Source organism: Pieris rapae, chromosome 11 (assembly GCF_905147795.1).
Source record: "Pieris rapae chromosome 11, ilPieRapa1.1, whole genome shotgun sequence".
In the NCBI taxonomy this organism is placed as follows: domain Eukaryota; kingdom Metazoa; phylum Arthropoda; class Insecta; order Lepidoptera; family Pieridae; genus Pieris; species Pieris rapae.
Genome location: NC_059519.1, coordinates 4965530 through 4978939, shown reverse-complemented (window position 1 = coordinate 4978939; position 13410 = coordinate 4965530). Strand labels below are relative to the sequence as shown.

Sequence of the window (13410 nt, the reverse complement as noted above, 5' to 3'; positions counted from 1 at the left end):
TGTGTGTGTTATATATTTCGGGAACACGAGGTCATTAATTTGATTAAAACAGCAACACCGAACAATATCATATACATCTCACAGGTTATGCAATGTCGAAGTGTTAGTCTATTGGTAGACTGTTGAATCGGTTGTCGATGCTTGTTGTTGATGCCTGCGAATGGTGTGCGCACTGATTTATTTTAAAATCAAGACGACGGACGACAGTGACAACCAGGTGGTTAATAACAATCTCTTCGAATCTGCGATATGTACTTTCAAACGCTGTAACAAAATAACATAGTAAGTAACATAACAAAGTACATTACACAGTATACTTGTGTAGAAATATACTACATAACCGAAAGATATAGCAAATAGCTATATTCAAATAAATAGCTTAAACCTTTTCAAAAGAAAAATCTAGTATACGTTAGCCCATAAATATTTTTATAATATTAGGATTACGAAGGTTCATGAATTATTAATGTCTATATAAGGCTTATCGTTATCCATAATTATGTTGAGCCGGTAGGAAATATAGATTAGTCCGTATCGTGAACATAATATAAATTGAGGGGATTTTTAAAAAACACATATTTATATAGTATTGTCTTTTATTAACATAACTTTTACACATTAAAAATTATTTCTAAATAATTATAAGTTTAAATACAATAATACATAACTATAATCCGTAAAAAAGTGTTTTCTTTACATGTTTATATACTTTACGTATGACGTTTTACTTAAAGATTCAAAAAGGTTGGTCTTTTGTTTTCTAGTATTTAGTGCAATAATAATTAACTTGAAGGTTTCACTTGTACTAACGGCATACATGAAACTATTTAGAACTGATTACATAAAATGAATCCTGAAAATTAATGCCTATATTAATACATTATTAAAATGTTAACAAAAATAAAACCTGTATGATAAAGAAATTGTAATGCTCTGTATATACAGTTAAAATAATATTTTTACGTTTAAGTGATTAATAAAAAATCTATTGTTGAAGTTCAGGCTAAACGTTGTCTGCGCAATAAAGTATTCATATCATAAAATGTTTTTTTCAAATTGTTTCAGAATTCCACGAATTATTAGACAGTTAATTATGCCATGAATGTTTTTATTAAAAATAATTTAATGTGATATTTGACTAAGTGGAAAATATCTTTCTGTTTTAGAAATGTGACCAAAGAAAATGGACTCACGGTGGCAGATATGGCGTGTCGAGGGTTTCCTGTTGAAAGTGGATACAAAGATTTGAGACATGCCTAAACATAAAATAGAATAAAATGGAGTTCAATTATGTAACTCCGACTAATGTAAGTATTTTTTTTATAGAACAGGCGGCAAACGGGCAGGAGGCTTACCTGATGTCAAGTGATACGGCCGCCCATGGACACTCTCAATGCCAGAGGGCTCGCGATTGCGTTGCCGGCCTTTTAAGAATTGGTTCGCTCTTTGTATTTGCATGCTTTTGATTTTCAAATATTAGACTATTCATAAAATCAACCAACCTCAACTAAGTTATAAATCTCATCCTGTGTCTGATTGAATTAGTTATTGTTTCGAGAATCAAATCCAAGACGCCACCTACGTTAACATGTCTAGGCCACATAAATCAGAACATCTGCTATGATAACAGCAAGTAATTAGCAATTAATAATTATAATAATAGTTGAAGGATTAAAACGATTTTTTATATATGTACAGTTTCCCGAAAATTCTAGAATTTTGATCTTAATTTTTTCCGGACACGTCCAATACACAAACAGTTTCGCTCTGTGACCTCAAATTGTGGTTAAAACAGAGTAGCTGTTTTAACCACACCAATCGGAGTCTCAAATCTCAATATATAATTTGACATGTCGGCGTGTTTCAAAGGGATTAATTATTTATTTATAAGTCCTAAAACAACATCTATGCTTAAAATATGTCTTCACAAATTTTAGACACACTAACATACACAATAATTATATTGGAACATACAAATTTCAAAATTAACTAAAACTTAACAGAAACTTAAACCTCATTAAGAGAGCGATACACGAAATTACGGTAAGTAGGAAAATTCTTGTAAAATATATCAATATTGTTATTAAAATATATCAACATTGATGTTAGTAATTAGTTTGTGAGAGTGTCATGATCTAAAAACTCTACCATCAAAAGTAGGAGATATGCGAGCCGCAGGTACGTATAGAAAGTTCTAGTAACTCTAGGATTACAAAGAGAAAATTAGCAAGAAGGGTTAAGTATTAAAGTTAATATATATATTTTCTACAAATAAAAGTCAATAAAAACACGTCGAAGTTTTAAGGTATCGGAGCCTCGTACGAAGGCAAAAGACAACGCAAGTGTAGACTCATTATATATAGTAATAATATTTTAATTTAGTCAGCTAAATCTTAAAAAAAACAATCTTTAATTTCTCATATTCAACGTTAGCCATTTTTCATGTATATTTCTGGATGAAGGCCTCCTCCATCGTACACTCCACGACATTCCATGGAGATGCGAATTTTTTATTCAAACCAAATAGATATCTGGTCCATCACAGTTTATCCATGTGCACAATATTATGAAGTATTAAATTTATTTTATTAATTATTTATTACATAAAAAAGTCAATATTAAAGATTTAAAGTTAGAATTTAGTAGTTTATTATATAGTTTGTATAACTTTTCTATAGATACAAGCAATGTATCATAAAGATTTCTATTATACAATGAGAACATAAGTAGTATTATAGTATTTAATTTAATTGTATATGAATACGATTAGAATATTCGTACGCACCTTTGTATGTCACAAAAGATTAAGTTCAGTAAGTCAGACAAGTTGTTTCGAATTTCATTAGGGAGCTTCCGCAGTTGCTCTTCCGGTTTCTGGAATACAACTTCCAATATGTTGATCTCTTAGCAAAAGCTACTTGCTTTTGTATGTTTGCATGTTACAAACATTTACTTTAATTTAAAACATTGTAACACCGCTAATAAAATTTTAATTGCCAGAAATCGAACCCAGCTAAATTCAATCCAGAAAGGTTACGTACCCAGAGATGGAAGGCATTATATTTTAATAGCTATGGATATTTAAGACTTAATTATTTTTGATTTGTTTTTAAATTGAGGGTAGGTATGTAAGTATAATTTTAATTGCCTCACATAATGCTGATTTCATTTCAGTTATATGATTGACTAAATATGAGTTTAATATGTTTTCATTTTCTGAATGCACCATTTAAAAAGCCGAGCCTGATCAATGCTCTGAATGAGACTACTCAATGAATATGTATGCTATCTGATTTACAAGTTAACATACTAGTTACATTAAGAGTGCACGCGATTTTCTCCACTACCATAAAGTAATAAGTGTGAATTCAGTGTAACAGAGAGTTAATTAACCAATGCCGATTGTTGTTAAGGTATTCAAGCGTGCAGCTTTTGTAAATGAACGGTAAAGCTTTGTTTACTTACTACTTGAATTATTTCAGCGTTGAAGAATTTCGCGCGATTTTTCATGAGAATTCTCTTTCGAACTCTATGAACGCTTAGTGGGACATAACTACCTCCAAACGAATTGTTTGGTATTAATAATTAAAAATAAAATAATAAAGCCATCTTATTCTTATAGCTTATAAAACTAGAAGTTTGATTAAGTTGTTTTTTTAACATACAATTGTTAGGCAAACGAATTTTCGGCAAACTCAAAAAAAAACTCTTTCTTGGTTTTTAATGTTATTGTTTGCAGCATATTACGCAAATTATAGAAAGGCACATAATTTTTGATACAAAGAAGAACAATTAATTGTTCTCGCTTCATTTCTCTAAATTTAAAAGACATATTAATGTAGGAACATAATAATGTTCTCTATACTTTCCAATATCTATATTATCTTGGATTGTTAGCAACAGCAACCTTTAATTTTTTATATGTTTTTTTTTCCTATAAAACTCTAAATAGTTAAGCAGTATATCAACGAATGTAATATATTATAGTATGATGTTGTCGTCTCTTATTACAAGGAGAAAATTCTTCAAGAAATTTTCATATAAATGAAATATTTACTCGAGAAAATCCTAATAAGTATTTGTTTAGCAAAGTCTCATTTTCAAGTATCCAAGAAGAAAACTTTTGACGCATTCGTGACTTCATAATGTTTGAGTTTAAACTTTAAGTCTGTCTTGATTCCGAGTATCGACACTTCGTAATTTCTTTAATTTATACAAGAAGAAAAGTTTTAAACAAGTCCGTAAAGTCAACAGTGTTTTCAGACAGAATTATTTAAAATAATGTTATGACGGTAACAAGGGTCTTTAGAGAGAAAACTTCGTTAGTGATGTATAAACATCTGCATTTAATTGTTTTATTTATTTGCTTTTATGGGCAAGATATAATTGTACATTCTGTGTCAAATACTGTTTTAAGTCTCATACATGCTGGTTTGCCATACTTAGTACGAGCAAACGTTGATACGGAAAACTCTAAGACTTCACACGAATACATCCTTAATCATTATGGCATAATCAGAAAGAATTTGGTATTTAAGATAAAAAGGATAACAGAATGTAAATCTTATTCCTTGGCTAAGATATATCGCACTAAGTTGAAGATACTTAACGTAATTACTTTACAGGCGGTGATAGAAACGAATGAAACGAACGTAGAATACGAAGACGCCGAAGATCCGGATGCAGTCACTCTCCTGTCGATACTAGTAGTTGGTAAGTCATTTCTCCTTTAACTTACTTCTTAACAATTAGGTAAGTCAGCTTGCCAAGGCTTTGCAGGCGCTAAGGCACGATGCATTGTCGTATTAACAAATAAACGTGTTTGATTTTTTACAGGATTGGCTAAGCGTATTTGGTTGCTGATGTAAAATAATATTCCTCAGGAGACACATAATCCGATTACAGCTTATAATATAATATTCGCATGTGAATTTATGTTCAAGTAAATTATGTATTAGTTGTTTACGCTCTTATAGATAACACTAAAGAGATTTAGTTTTTACAGCGATGTTTCAATGAATAATAAACATGACTCTTGAAGCGATGTAAGCAAATCTATATAAATAAATATATGAGAGGTAGGAGAGCGTAAAGTGTAGCAGTATACATTGTAGCAAATACTAGTTGTATTAGGAAACTGTTTAAAAACAAACGAATTAAAAAACATAGTGCAATGTAGACAATGGCAGCAGCGTTTTATAACTAAAAATAATAATAATTGAATATAATAAATATGTTAATAAATACAACCCTTGTGAATCCTTTGAAATATTTGTGTATTATTGACAAACAATATTGTTGATTATATTAACTTAACACAGCTTAATTTAAAATAGATCTGCTAATGTAGTTAATATTTGGACTAATATAAGCTTATAAGGGAATTAACACAGCAATATTATATTGTTACAAACTACAAAAGCTTAGTTTTCATAAATCGACCATAACAGCTACCTTTTACAGCACCCGTAATATTTGATTTCCTTTGAAATTATATTTTATTGTGGGTTAAAGGCTTATGAGTACAGAATAGTTTAACTTCAAAGGTTAGATTTTATATTCATGAGCACGACAATGATAAGTCTTAGTAAACAGTACTCGTCACTATTTTGTCTACTAATAGTGAACCGGACTGAAAAATATTTACCGAATAATTGATAGTAAGCGATTTAAAGCACGGTGCAAAGAAACATTCATATATAGTTTATAATAAAATGTAAGTTTGTCAAATAAGACCACCTCGGTGTTGTTGGGGTATAATCTGGGAGAACCGGGTCAAATTTCCAGAGAAGCAATTCAGGTTGGTCATAAAACATTCAACGAAATCAAACTAGAAATCATTAGTTCCTGCAGTAATTTAATGTTCACTTATGTACGTCATTAAAGCCGTTAGCTTCTAAATTTACATTTACTGCAGTTTCTCTATATGGGCATAGAACGGAAGAGAAGAACAGGCAATAAAATCTCCGTCAGTCTTTGAAATCGCCGGAGTTTTTGTAAGTTCTTGCAACTATTACATTATGGTCCTCGTCAGATTTCAAAGCAGTATTATTAATGAATTAATAAAAAACAAACGTTTTACCTCACAGCACGGTGAAATAGAAGACATAAATACAACATAATCTACTAAGTATATAGCTGATTATTGTAGTAATTATTAAATGATTAACACATGGCTTGCTTAGCATCCGAGATTAGACTAGTTGATGACCTTATTTCACTCTAACACAAAGTGCATCGATCGATGGGAAGTCTATCTAAGTGCCCTATACCATACCATACTAAGTGTCATACTATGTAATACAGTATTTCTTTCATCTTGACAATTTACATCAAAGATTTTAGGAATGAAGGGTTTCCTCCTTTTGGAGTCCTAACTAAACTACACTTTAAATACACCTTTTGATCAAAGCTGGAACTATTTTTCATTATTGGACACACTTAAACACACAAATTTAAAGTAATTTTTGCGTAAGCATATAATTAGTTCAGATTAATACTGTTTTCGTTTTATTTGTTCTAGGTATATTTCTATCTCTCCTCATATTTGTGAGTGCGGCGGGGAATATCCTTGTTTGCATCGCGATATACACCGATCGGGGATTGAGAAGAATTGGGAACTTATTTCTTGCCTCGTTGGCAATCGCTGATATGTTGGTGGCCGCTGCTGTAATGACATTCGCCGGTGTAAACGACTTGCTTGGGTATGTAAATATAATATAATAAACAAATAATTCATATTTTTAAAATTTATTGCGCTTCTTCCTAGACGCATCTTGACTTTGTTAGATTTATTTAACAAAAACCTGTAGGGGTACAAACCTTCGGTATGTTTTCTCTATCTCTTGCGTGATCATTTGGTATTTCTAATTTTTTTTTATATAGAACAGGGGGCAAACGGGCCGGAGGCTCACCTGATGTTAAGTGATACCGCCGCCCATGGACACTCTCGATGCTAGAGGGCTCATATGAAGTATATGATTAGCATTCTATGCCTGAATCACGCCGTCGACTATTTATGTCTAACGCATGCCGGTTTCCTCACGACCTTTACTATAAGGCTAATGTCTGTCTATGGGCGCAGCGACGGCTAATTGCGCCCATAGACAGAAAGTCCATTGAAACACAGTTCGAATCTATAATCTCTGGAATTAAAATTGCACACTGAAGCCAACTTTCTAATATTTTATGTAGATTAAGAAACAATTGATTTTCTGACTGACTTTGTTGTATATACAAATGTTTATGATGTTCTCATTACTTCTGAATATATTAAAACAAATTAAAAAAAAATAGATATTTACTACCGATACTACAAAGAACATTGGCAAAGATCAATGAATAATTAAATAAAGATCAAATGATAATTTATTGATTAAATATTATGTGATGATAGCGTAGGCAACATGAAGAGGCAATATAATATTTAGTCTCGATATAATGCAATTATTTTCGCCCTCCCGTTGCCGAAATATCATTACGAATTCCGTGGTCCCGGGAATTTATTCGCAAGACCTATTTCATTCTTGTCCACGTTAATATTATTATAATCAATATTTTTAGTATAAATTAATATTTTGGTCGTTTCGGGAGAGCAAATTAGTCCATATTTTTTGTTTCAATAAGATACTTATTAAATATGACATAATGTAAATTAAATGAGACACGTCAAAAAAGCTTGAGGGTGAGCTTTGCCCGTTTGGGGCATTTGCCCTCTTCGGGGGTAGTTTTTGTGTTCGCACCCTGTTGATTTAGAGAACTACGGGGGCGAGCTCTACGGGCTTTGGTGGTGGACGCAGCGCGTGTGGTGACATGGATGAGGTTGGAAATCTCGACTTGGCCCTGGCGTCATAGGCTGTGGTAGCGAGCATACTCACGGCTTGCTGACCGCTTACTCCTGGGGAAGCCCAGCACTCATTCTATAGAATCTTACCTCTGTTTTGAATTAATTATTTCATATATTTTTTGTAGGTACTGGGTATTTGGCGAACAATTCTGTGATACGTGGGTGGCGTGTGACGTCATGTGCTCCACCGCGTCGATTCTAAACCTCTGCGCCATATCACTTGATAGATATATTCATATTAAAGACCCTTTGAGGTAAGTAATAGATAAGATATCAAACGTTCACCTAGTTTTAACTTGAACATTTATCTAATAAAAATCTAAGAAATATTATGAATGCTTAAATCCATGAGTTGCAGTTGTATTATTTGTCACAGTCGTAGGTACTTATAGTCATTAACAGTAACATTAGTTAGTAAAGACTTACATTGTAACGAACTGGTAAATTGCTATGCTTATTCACGCTTCAATGCCCTTCATTCGTTGTTCGGACATTAAATAATAAATATTTATTTTCTATTAATCGTCATGCAATTACTACTCTGAATGTCTTTTGTTATGGATACATTTCTTTCCAAACTATCTAATCTGTTCAGTAGGTATTTTGTTTTATTGAACAAAAAAACATAAAGTTTTTATAGAGCAAACGGGCTGGAGGCTCACCTGATGTTAAGTGATACCGCCCCGCCGCCCATGGACACTCTCAATGCCAGAAGGCTCGCGAGTGCGTTGCCGGCCAACAATTGATACGCTTTTTACTTACCCCAAATCTTAACAAACACAGTAACAACTCCTATTGACAAAAATTATCAATTTTTTTAATATAAAATAAATGATTCTCTTCTCAACTACAATTTTCAAATATCGAGCAGATGTCGATTCTTAATGAAAGTTGCCTTCGCAGGTGTAGACGATTTATAGTTTCTGAACGACATACGAAAACTTCTCTTATTTATTGGTGTAGAACTGCAATCAATTTCAATGTTAAATCATTATTAAATAAAACTATGTAATATACATGAAACTTTATATTAAAGTTATTTAATTAAAATAACAGTTATCATAAAGTGGTCCCCAGCATATTATATAAATAAAAGTAATCATTATAAGTAGTTTAGTATTATATCTAATAATTCTGCAATCATCTACACATAAGAAGTTTACAGCTGTATAAAATTATTTCATCAACATTAATATTAAAGATGAAATCATGGTCCATAAAGGCTCAGTGACGTATCGTATATAAAATATAATAAAAAGGATTTTGATATATTTTGACATAAAAACGTGTAAACCGTGTTTTAGATATGGCCGTTGGGTAACCCGTAAAGTGGCAATCATCACCATCGTTCTAATATGGTTGCTAGCGGTGATGGTCAGCTTCCTTCCCATCTCCTTGGGATTGCATAGACCGCCTGATGAGACTGTGACAACAACTGAGAGCCCCCCACAATACCCCACGTGTGCCCTGGTTCTAACACCCACCTACGCTGTGGTGTCAAGCTGTATATCTTTTATCCTGCCGTGCATCGTGATGATTAGTATATACTGCAGGTGAGATTAATTTATTCGCAATTTGTAAATTTAACTGACTGACTGGCTGACAGATCAAATCAATAACCTACTGTGGTGGCGACAACTCAACTATGATTAAAACAACACTAGTATATACTAGTATAATTGGCATGATTGATAATTAGATTTCATAGATTGCTTTTATTATCTTTCGGATAAATATTATCACATTATAAATTACTTTTATTGACAGGCTTTTAATGGTTTTCAAAATTTATTTTATTTTATTTTATTAAATTATATTAATAAATGAGATATCATTTGTCAGCCGACAGAGAACGACAATGACAAAATTCAACATGTCTAAAGATTGTTGCCTTTTCTAATTGATTGATATTGTTTTCACGGCGTGGAATATTTTTATTTTCTTTGTCAGGCTTCAGTTGCTTAAACATGATACCTGCCCCAATATATTTAATAGTTTCGACTTAAAATGATATGACATTTTACTAACATTAGTGTCAGTTGAAAACAACACGAAACTGGGCGTCAGCCATAAATTCTGTCATTTCTGAATTAATCGAATGCCGTAATGTTAGAATGTTTTACATATTTTAAAGATTTTTGTTACCAATTAAACATTTGTATATTGCAAAGCTCTATTTATAATTATTAAAGTTGTACAAATTGATCTTAAGCATATTGCGTTCATTACTAATTAATAATTTATAGATATTAATTTGAAAGGTAAAATGTACGGATCTAAACATGCCAACTGTTTCAGATTATACTGCTACGCCCAAAAGCACGTGAAATCAATCCGGGCGGTTACTCGTACGGTTCAGCTACCGGATAACCGGACGAAGTCCGTCCGTACCCGGGTACATACACACGTACATTCTTCCCCATACCACGTGTCTGATCATAAGGCAGCCATCACCGTTGGTATCATTATGGGAGTGTTTCTACTCTGCTGGGTTCCCTTCTTCTGTGTTAATATCGTTGCTGCGTTCTGCAAGACTTGCATACCAGGTAATTCTCTTTTTATTTACTAATATAAAGTGTGAAGATTTGTTACCTTGTATATTTGTAACGAATAAACTCAAAACATTTTGAGCACTCTAGACTTGAAACAGACCAAAATAAAACTGTCTGATTGCGACGTTAAATTCTTTTCATATTATATGAAAACAATATTAAGATCCATAAGGATACAGTTCTTAATAAAATTTAAATTTGTTTTACAAAATCGAAATATTACTGAAATCGAGAGTAAAATTGTTTACAAAATTACCTAATGTACTGAAACATACTTTGATTTCAATATACAAACACATTTATATGTATAAGAAGGCTACCGATATAAAAAACATGATTGACTAATAAATTATTAGGCTTATTATGTTTGTGGAATTCTGTTCACAAAATTGTATTGTTGCTTGTAAGTGACATTATATTTTCCTGCGCCAGGTGATTAATGACGAGGCAGACAGGCGGAAGTTTTATCGTTAATGACACGGAATATTATTCATTTTTAAGTTTTACGACACGTTTTCTATTTAACATAACATTATGGAAATTTATTCCTAAACTTATTTATGATACATTGAAATACTTATTTTATATAAAAATCTTTCAATGGTCAGTAGCAGTACATATTGGGTATAAAATATGAATTTAGTTTACACAGCGATATCAATAGTTTTGGCACAAAATCGTGTCTTTGACTATAAAAAAGCACTTTAACGCCTAGTCGTTCAGAATGATGAAAAACTATCGCTTACGCATACAAACTTTACCAGAATGAGAAAACTAAGGGATGAAGGCGTATTACGTTCTAATTACGTGATCGGTATTTAGGTCAATCACACAAAAATCCCATTAGCATTAGTACCTGAGTTTCCTCAATTCTAAAATATTTGATCAATCTACCCAAACTTTTCGATTGTACAATTGGACCTTTGAGGTTTGTTGGGCCTCCTAATGCCTTTTGAAAGGGTTGTTTGGGTAAATTTTCTTATTTCAAAATGGAGAAAGTTGGGATCTAAAAACGGCATTTGTTGGATTTGCCCTTAGACTTCATTTATATTTTACAGTATTGATAGATTACAAATGTAGTACCAATTTTAAAATATAAAATGAGTTGGATGTACCTCTTACAGTTAGAGATCACGAAGAAACATCGATATTTTTAGGGGTGACGCAAAAAAAATTAACCTAAGTTATTTCTCTGAACTAAATATTCAGACTAAAAATATCACTCCGGGTTTATGATTCAATGTGCAACCATGATCCCGTTATTATTAGTTTAAGTTATTATAATCTGTTATTTATAAAATTACATACAAACGTAAAATAAAATATGAAAAAATAAATCTAAATCAAGTACTTCAGTTCCATTAGCTGCAATACTTATTGATATATATTGCTTACTATATTTGTTACAGATCTCGCTTTTAAAATTCTAACGTGGCTCGGGTACTCCAATTCAGCATTCAACCCAATCATCTACTCAATATTCAATACAGAATTCCGGGAGGCCTTTAAAAAGATCCTAACCTCAAGATATCCGCCATGTTGTGGCTATCAAACGGTTCGCGCCAACACACCAACGAGAAATGACAACTTCGTCACAGACTATGGAACTAAGACACTCGTCGTCAGACGCAGTGGTTCTCTGGGACTTTCTGGGGTCGACCCAACACCTAGATCTTCTGCGGAGTCAGTCAAGCCCCTACGAGAATACCACATTTGACAAGAAGATGGGAGTAGTAATAATGGGCTACTCGATAAAAGTGATGTAGTATAATTTCACAGATAACGAAAAACCGGTAAAAGTTACCGGGTAATTTTTAATCTAATCTAACTTATATAATGAAATATCATAGTATGGATAAAGCTAGGAAAAGTACTCTAAAGTAACTGTATATAGTTGAATACTAGCTTCTATCAAATAAATCATGTTTATATTGTGTGTGCAGATGTGTTGTTACTATATTAAATTTTTATCTACTACTACCAAAGACTATTTAAGTATACTTAAAATATCCCTATTCATTATCATTAGTATTTAAAATTTCCTGTGATACTTTTGTAAATAACTTATATATTTGTAAATTGTATTAATAATTTATTTAATTAACTTCATTGCGCATAACTATGAATACAAAATAATTACCTGAAACATTCCGTATTTATGAAATATTATATTAAGATACGTTTAGTAAATCTCCGTTGTAATTTTGTTGTAGCCGACTTCACGCTAAACTCTGAGTTTATATAATTTTAATATAATTGTTAGTAACCATTTCCACAGTTCAATTGAAATAAAATCCATATCTATGTTTGAAGTGGATTTTTTTTAAATAATTTTATGGCCTGATAACGAGACCTTTAAGCCAAGTCTTATTTTTGGTCACTAATTCACATGTTATTATAATGTTCCACTTGTTTTCTTAAATCTTTCCCACGGTATTTTTAACATACTTATATAATGCACTATAACACGTATTATTCTTTAGCAAATCACACAACTGGTGGCGGGAGAGACCACTAACTTCCATTATTTATTTCACTTGCCAATAGTAGTCTATTAAAAATGAATATTTGGTTTTGGCATTTAAAAAAGATATGGTTCATATCTGCGATCTCGTTATTACAGAAAGAGCAAACATTGTTATCTATATGTTTGTAGTAAAATAATATATTATTAACCATCATTAACCATCAGTAACCAACCAGTAAATGGTGTTTTGAATATTGAATGTTGTGATAACAGTACTAATTGATCGAATTTAATCTAAATTTGACTTCAGTACGTATTAATGACGATTATTTATTGGGCCTTCGGACTCCAGGGATTTACCGTGAGCAATCACGTTATCCTGTCAACATTCAAAATACATTTTAATGATATGAATAGTAGAATAATGTCAAAACAACATTGTGTACGAACCCTTGTAATGGAGGTGGTTAAAAAATATAGTTTTGACTATTTCACACCTCATACGATTTTGATTTATTTTGTGCGAGAATTTGATATTTGATATT

At 31.9% G+C, this 13410-nt stretch overlaps 1 protein-coding gene across 1 annotated transcript in view; it reads left to right on the top strand.

Annotated features, from left to right (window-relative positions):
- The window catches only part of LOC110998948 (dopamine receptor 1), a 59379-nt gene extending 47227 nt beyond the window's left edge, over window positions 1-12152 (top strand). Inside the window, exons 2-8 of the mRNA XM_045630114.1 lie at window positions 1167-1307; window positions 4626-4713; window positions 6524-6704; window positions 7972-8100; window positions 9151-9399; window positions 10145-10392; window positions 11808-12152. Coding sequence (XP_045486070.1) covers window positions 1278-1307; window positions 4626-4713; window positions 6524-6704; window positions 7972-8100; window positions 9151-9399; window positions 10145-10392; window positions 11808-12115 — 1233 coding nt within the window. The 5' untranslated portion in view covers window positions 1167-1277 and the 3' untranslated portion in view covers window positions 12116-12152. The remainder of the gene's footprint in view (window positions 1-1166; window positions 1308-4625; window positions 4714-6523; window positions 6705-7971; window positions 8101-9150; window positions 9400-10144; window positions 10393-11807) is intronic.
- Window positions 12153-13410: the final 1258 nt, after the last annotated feature.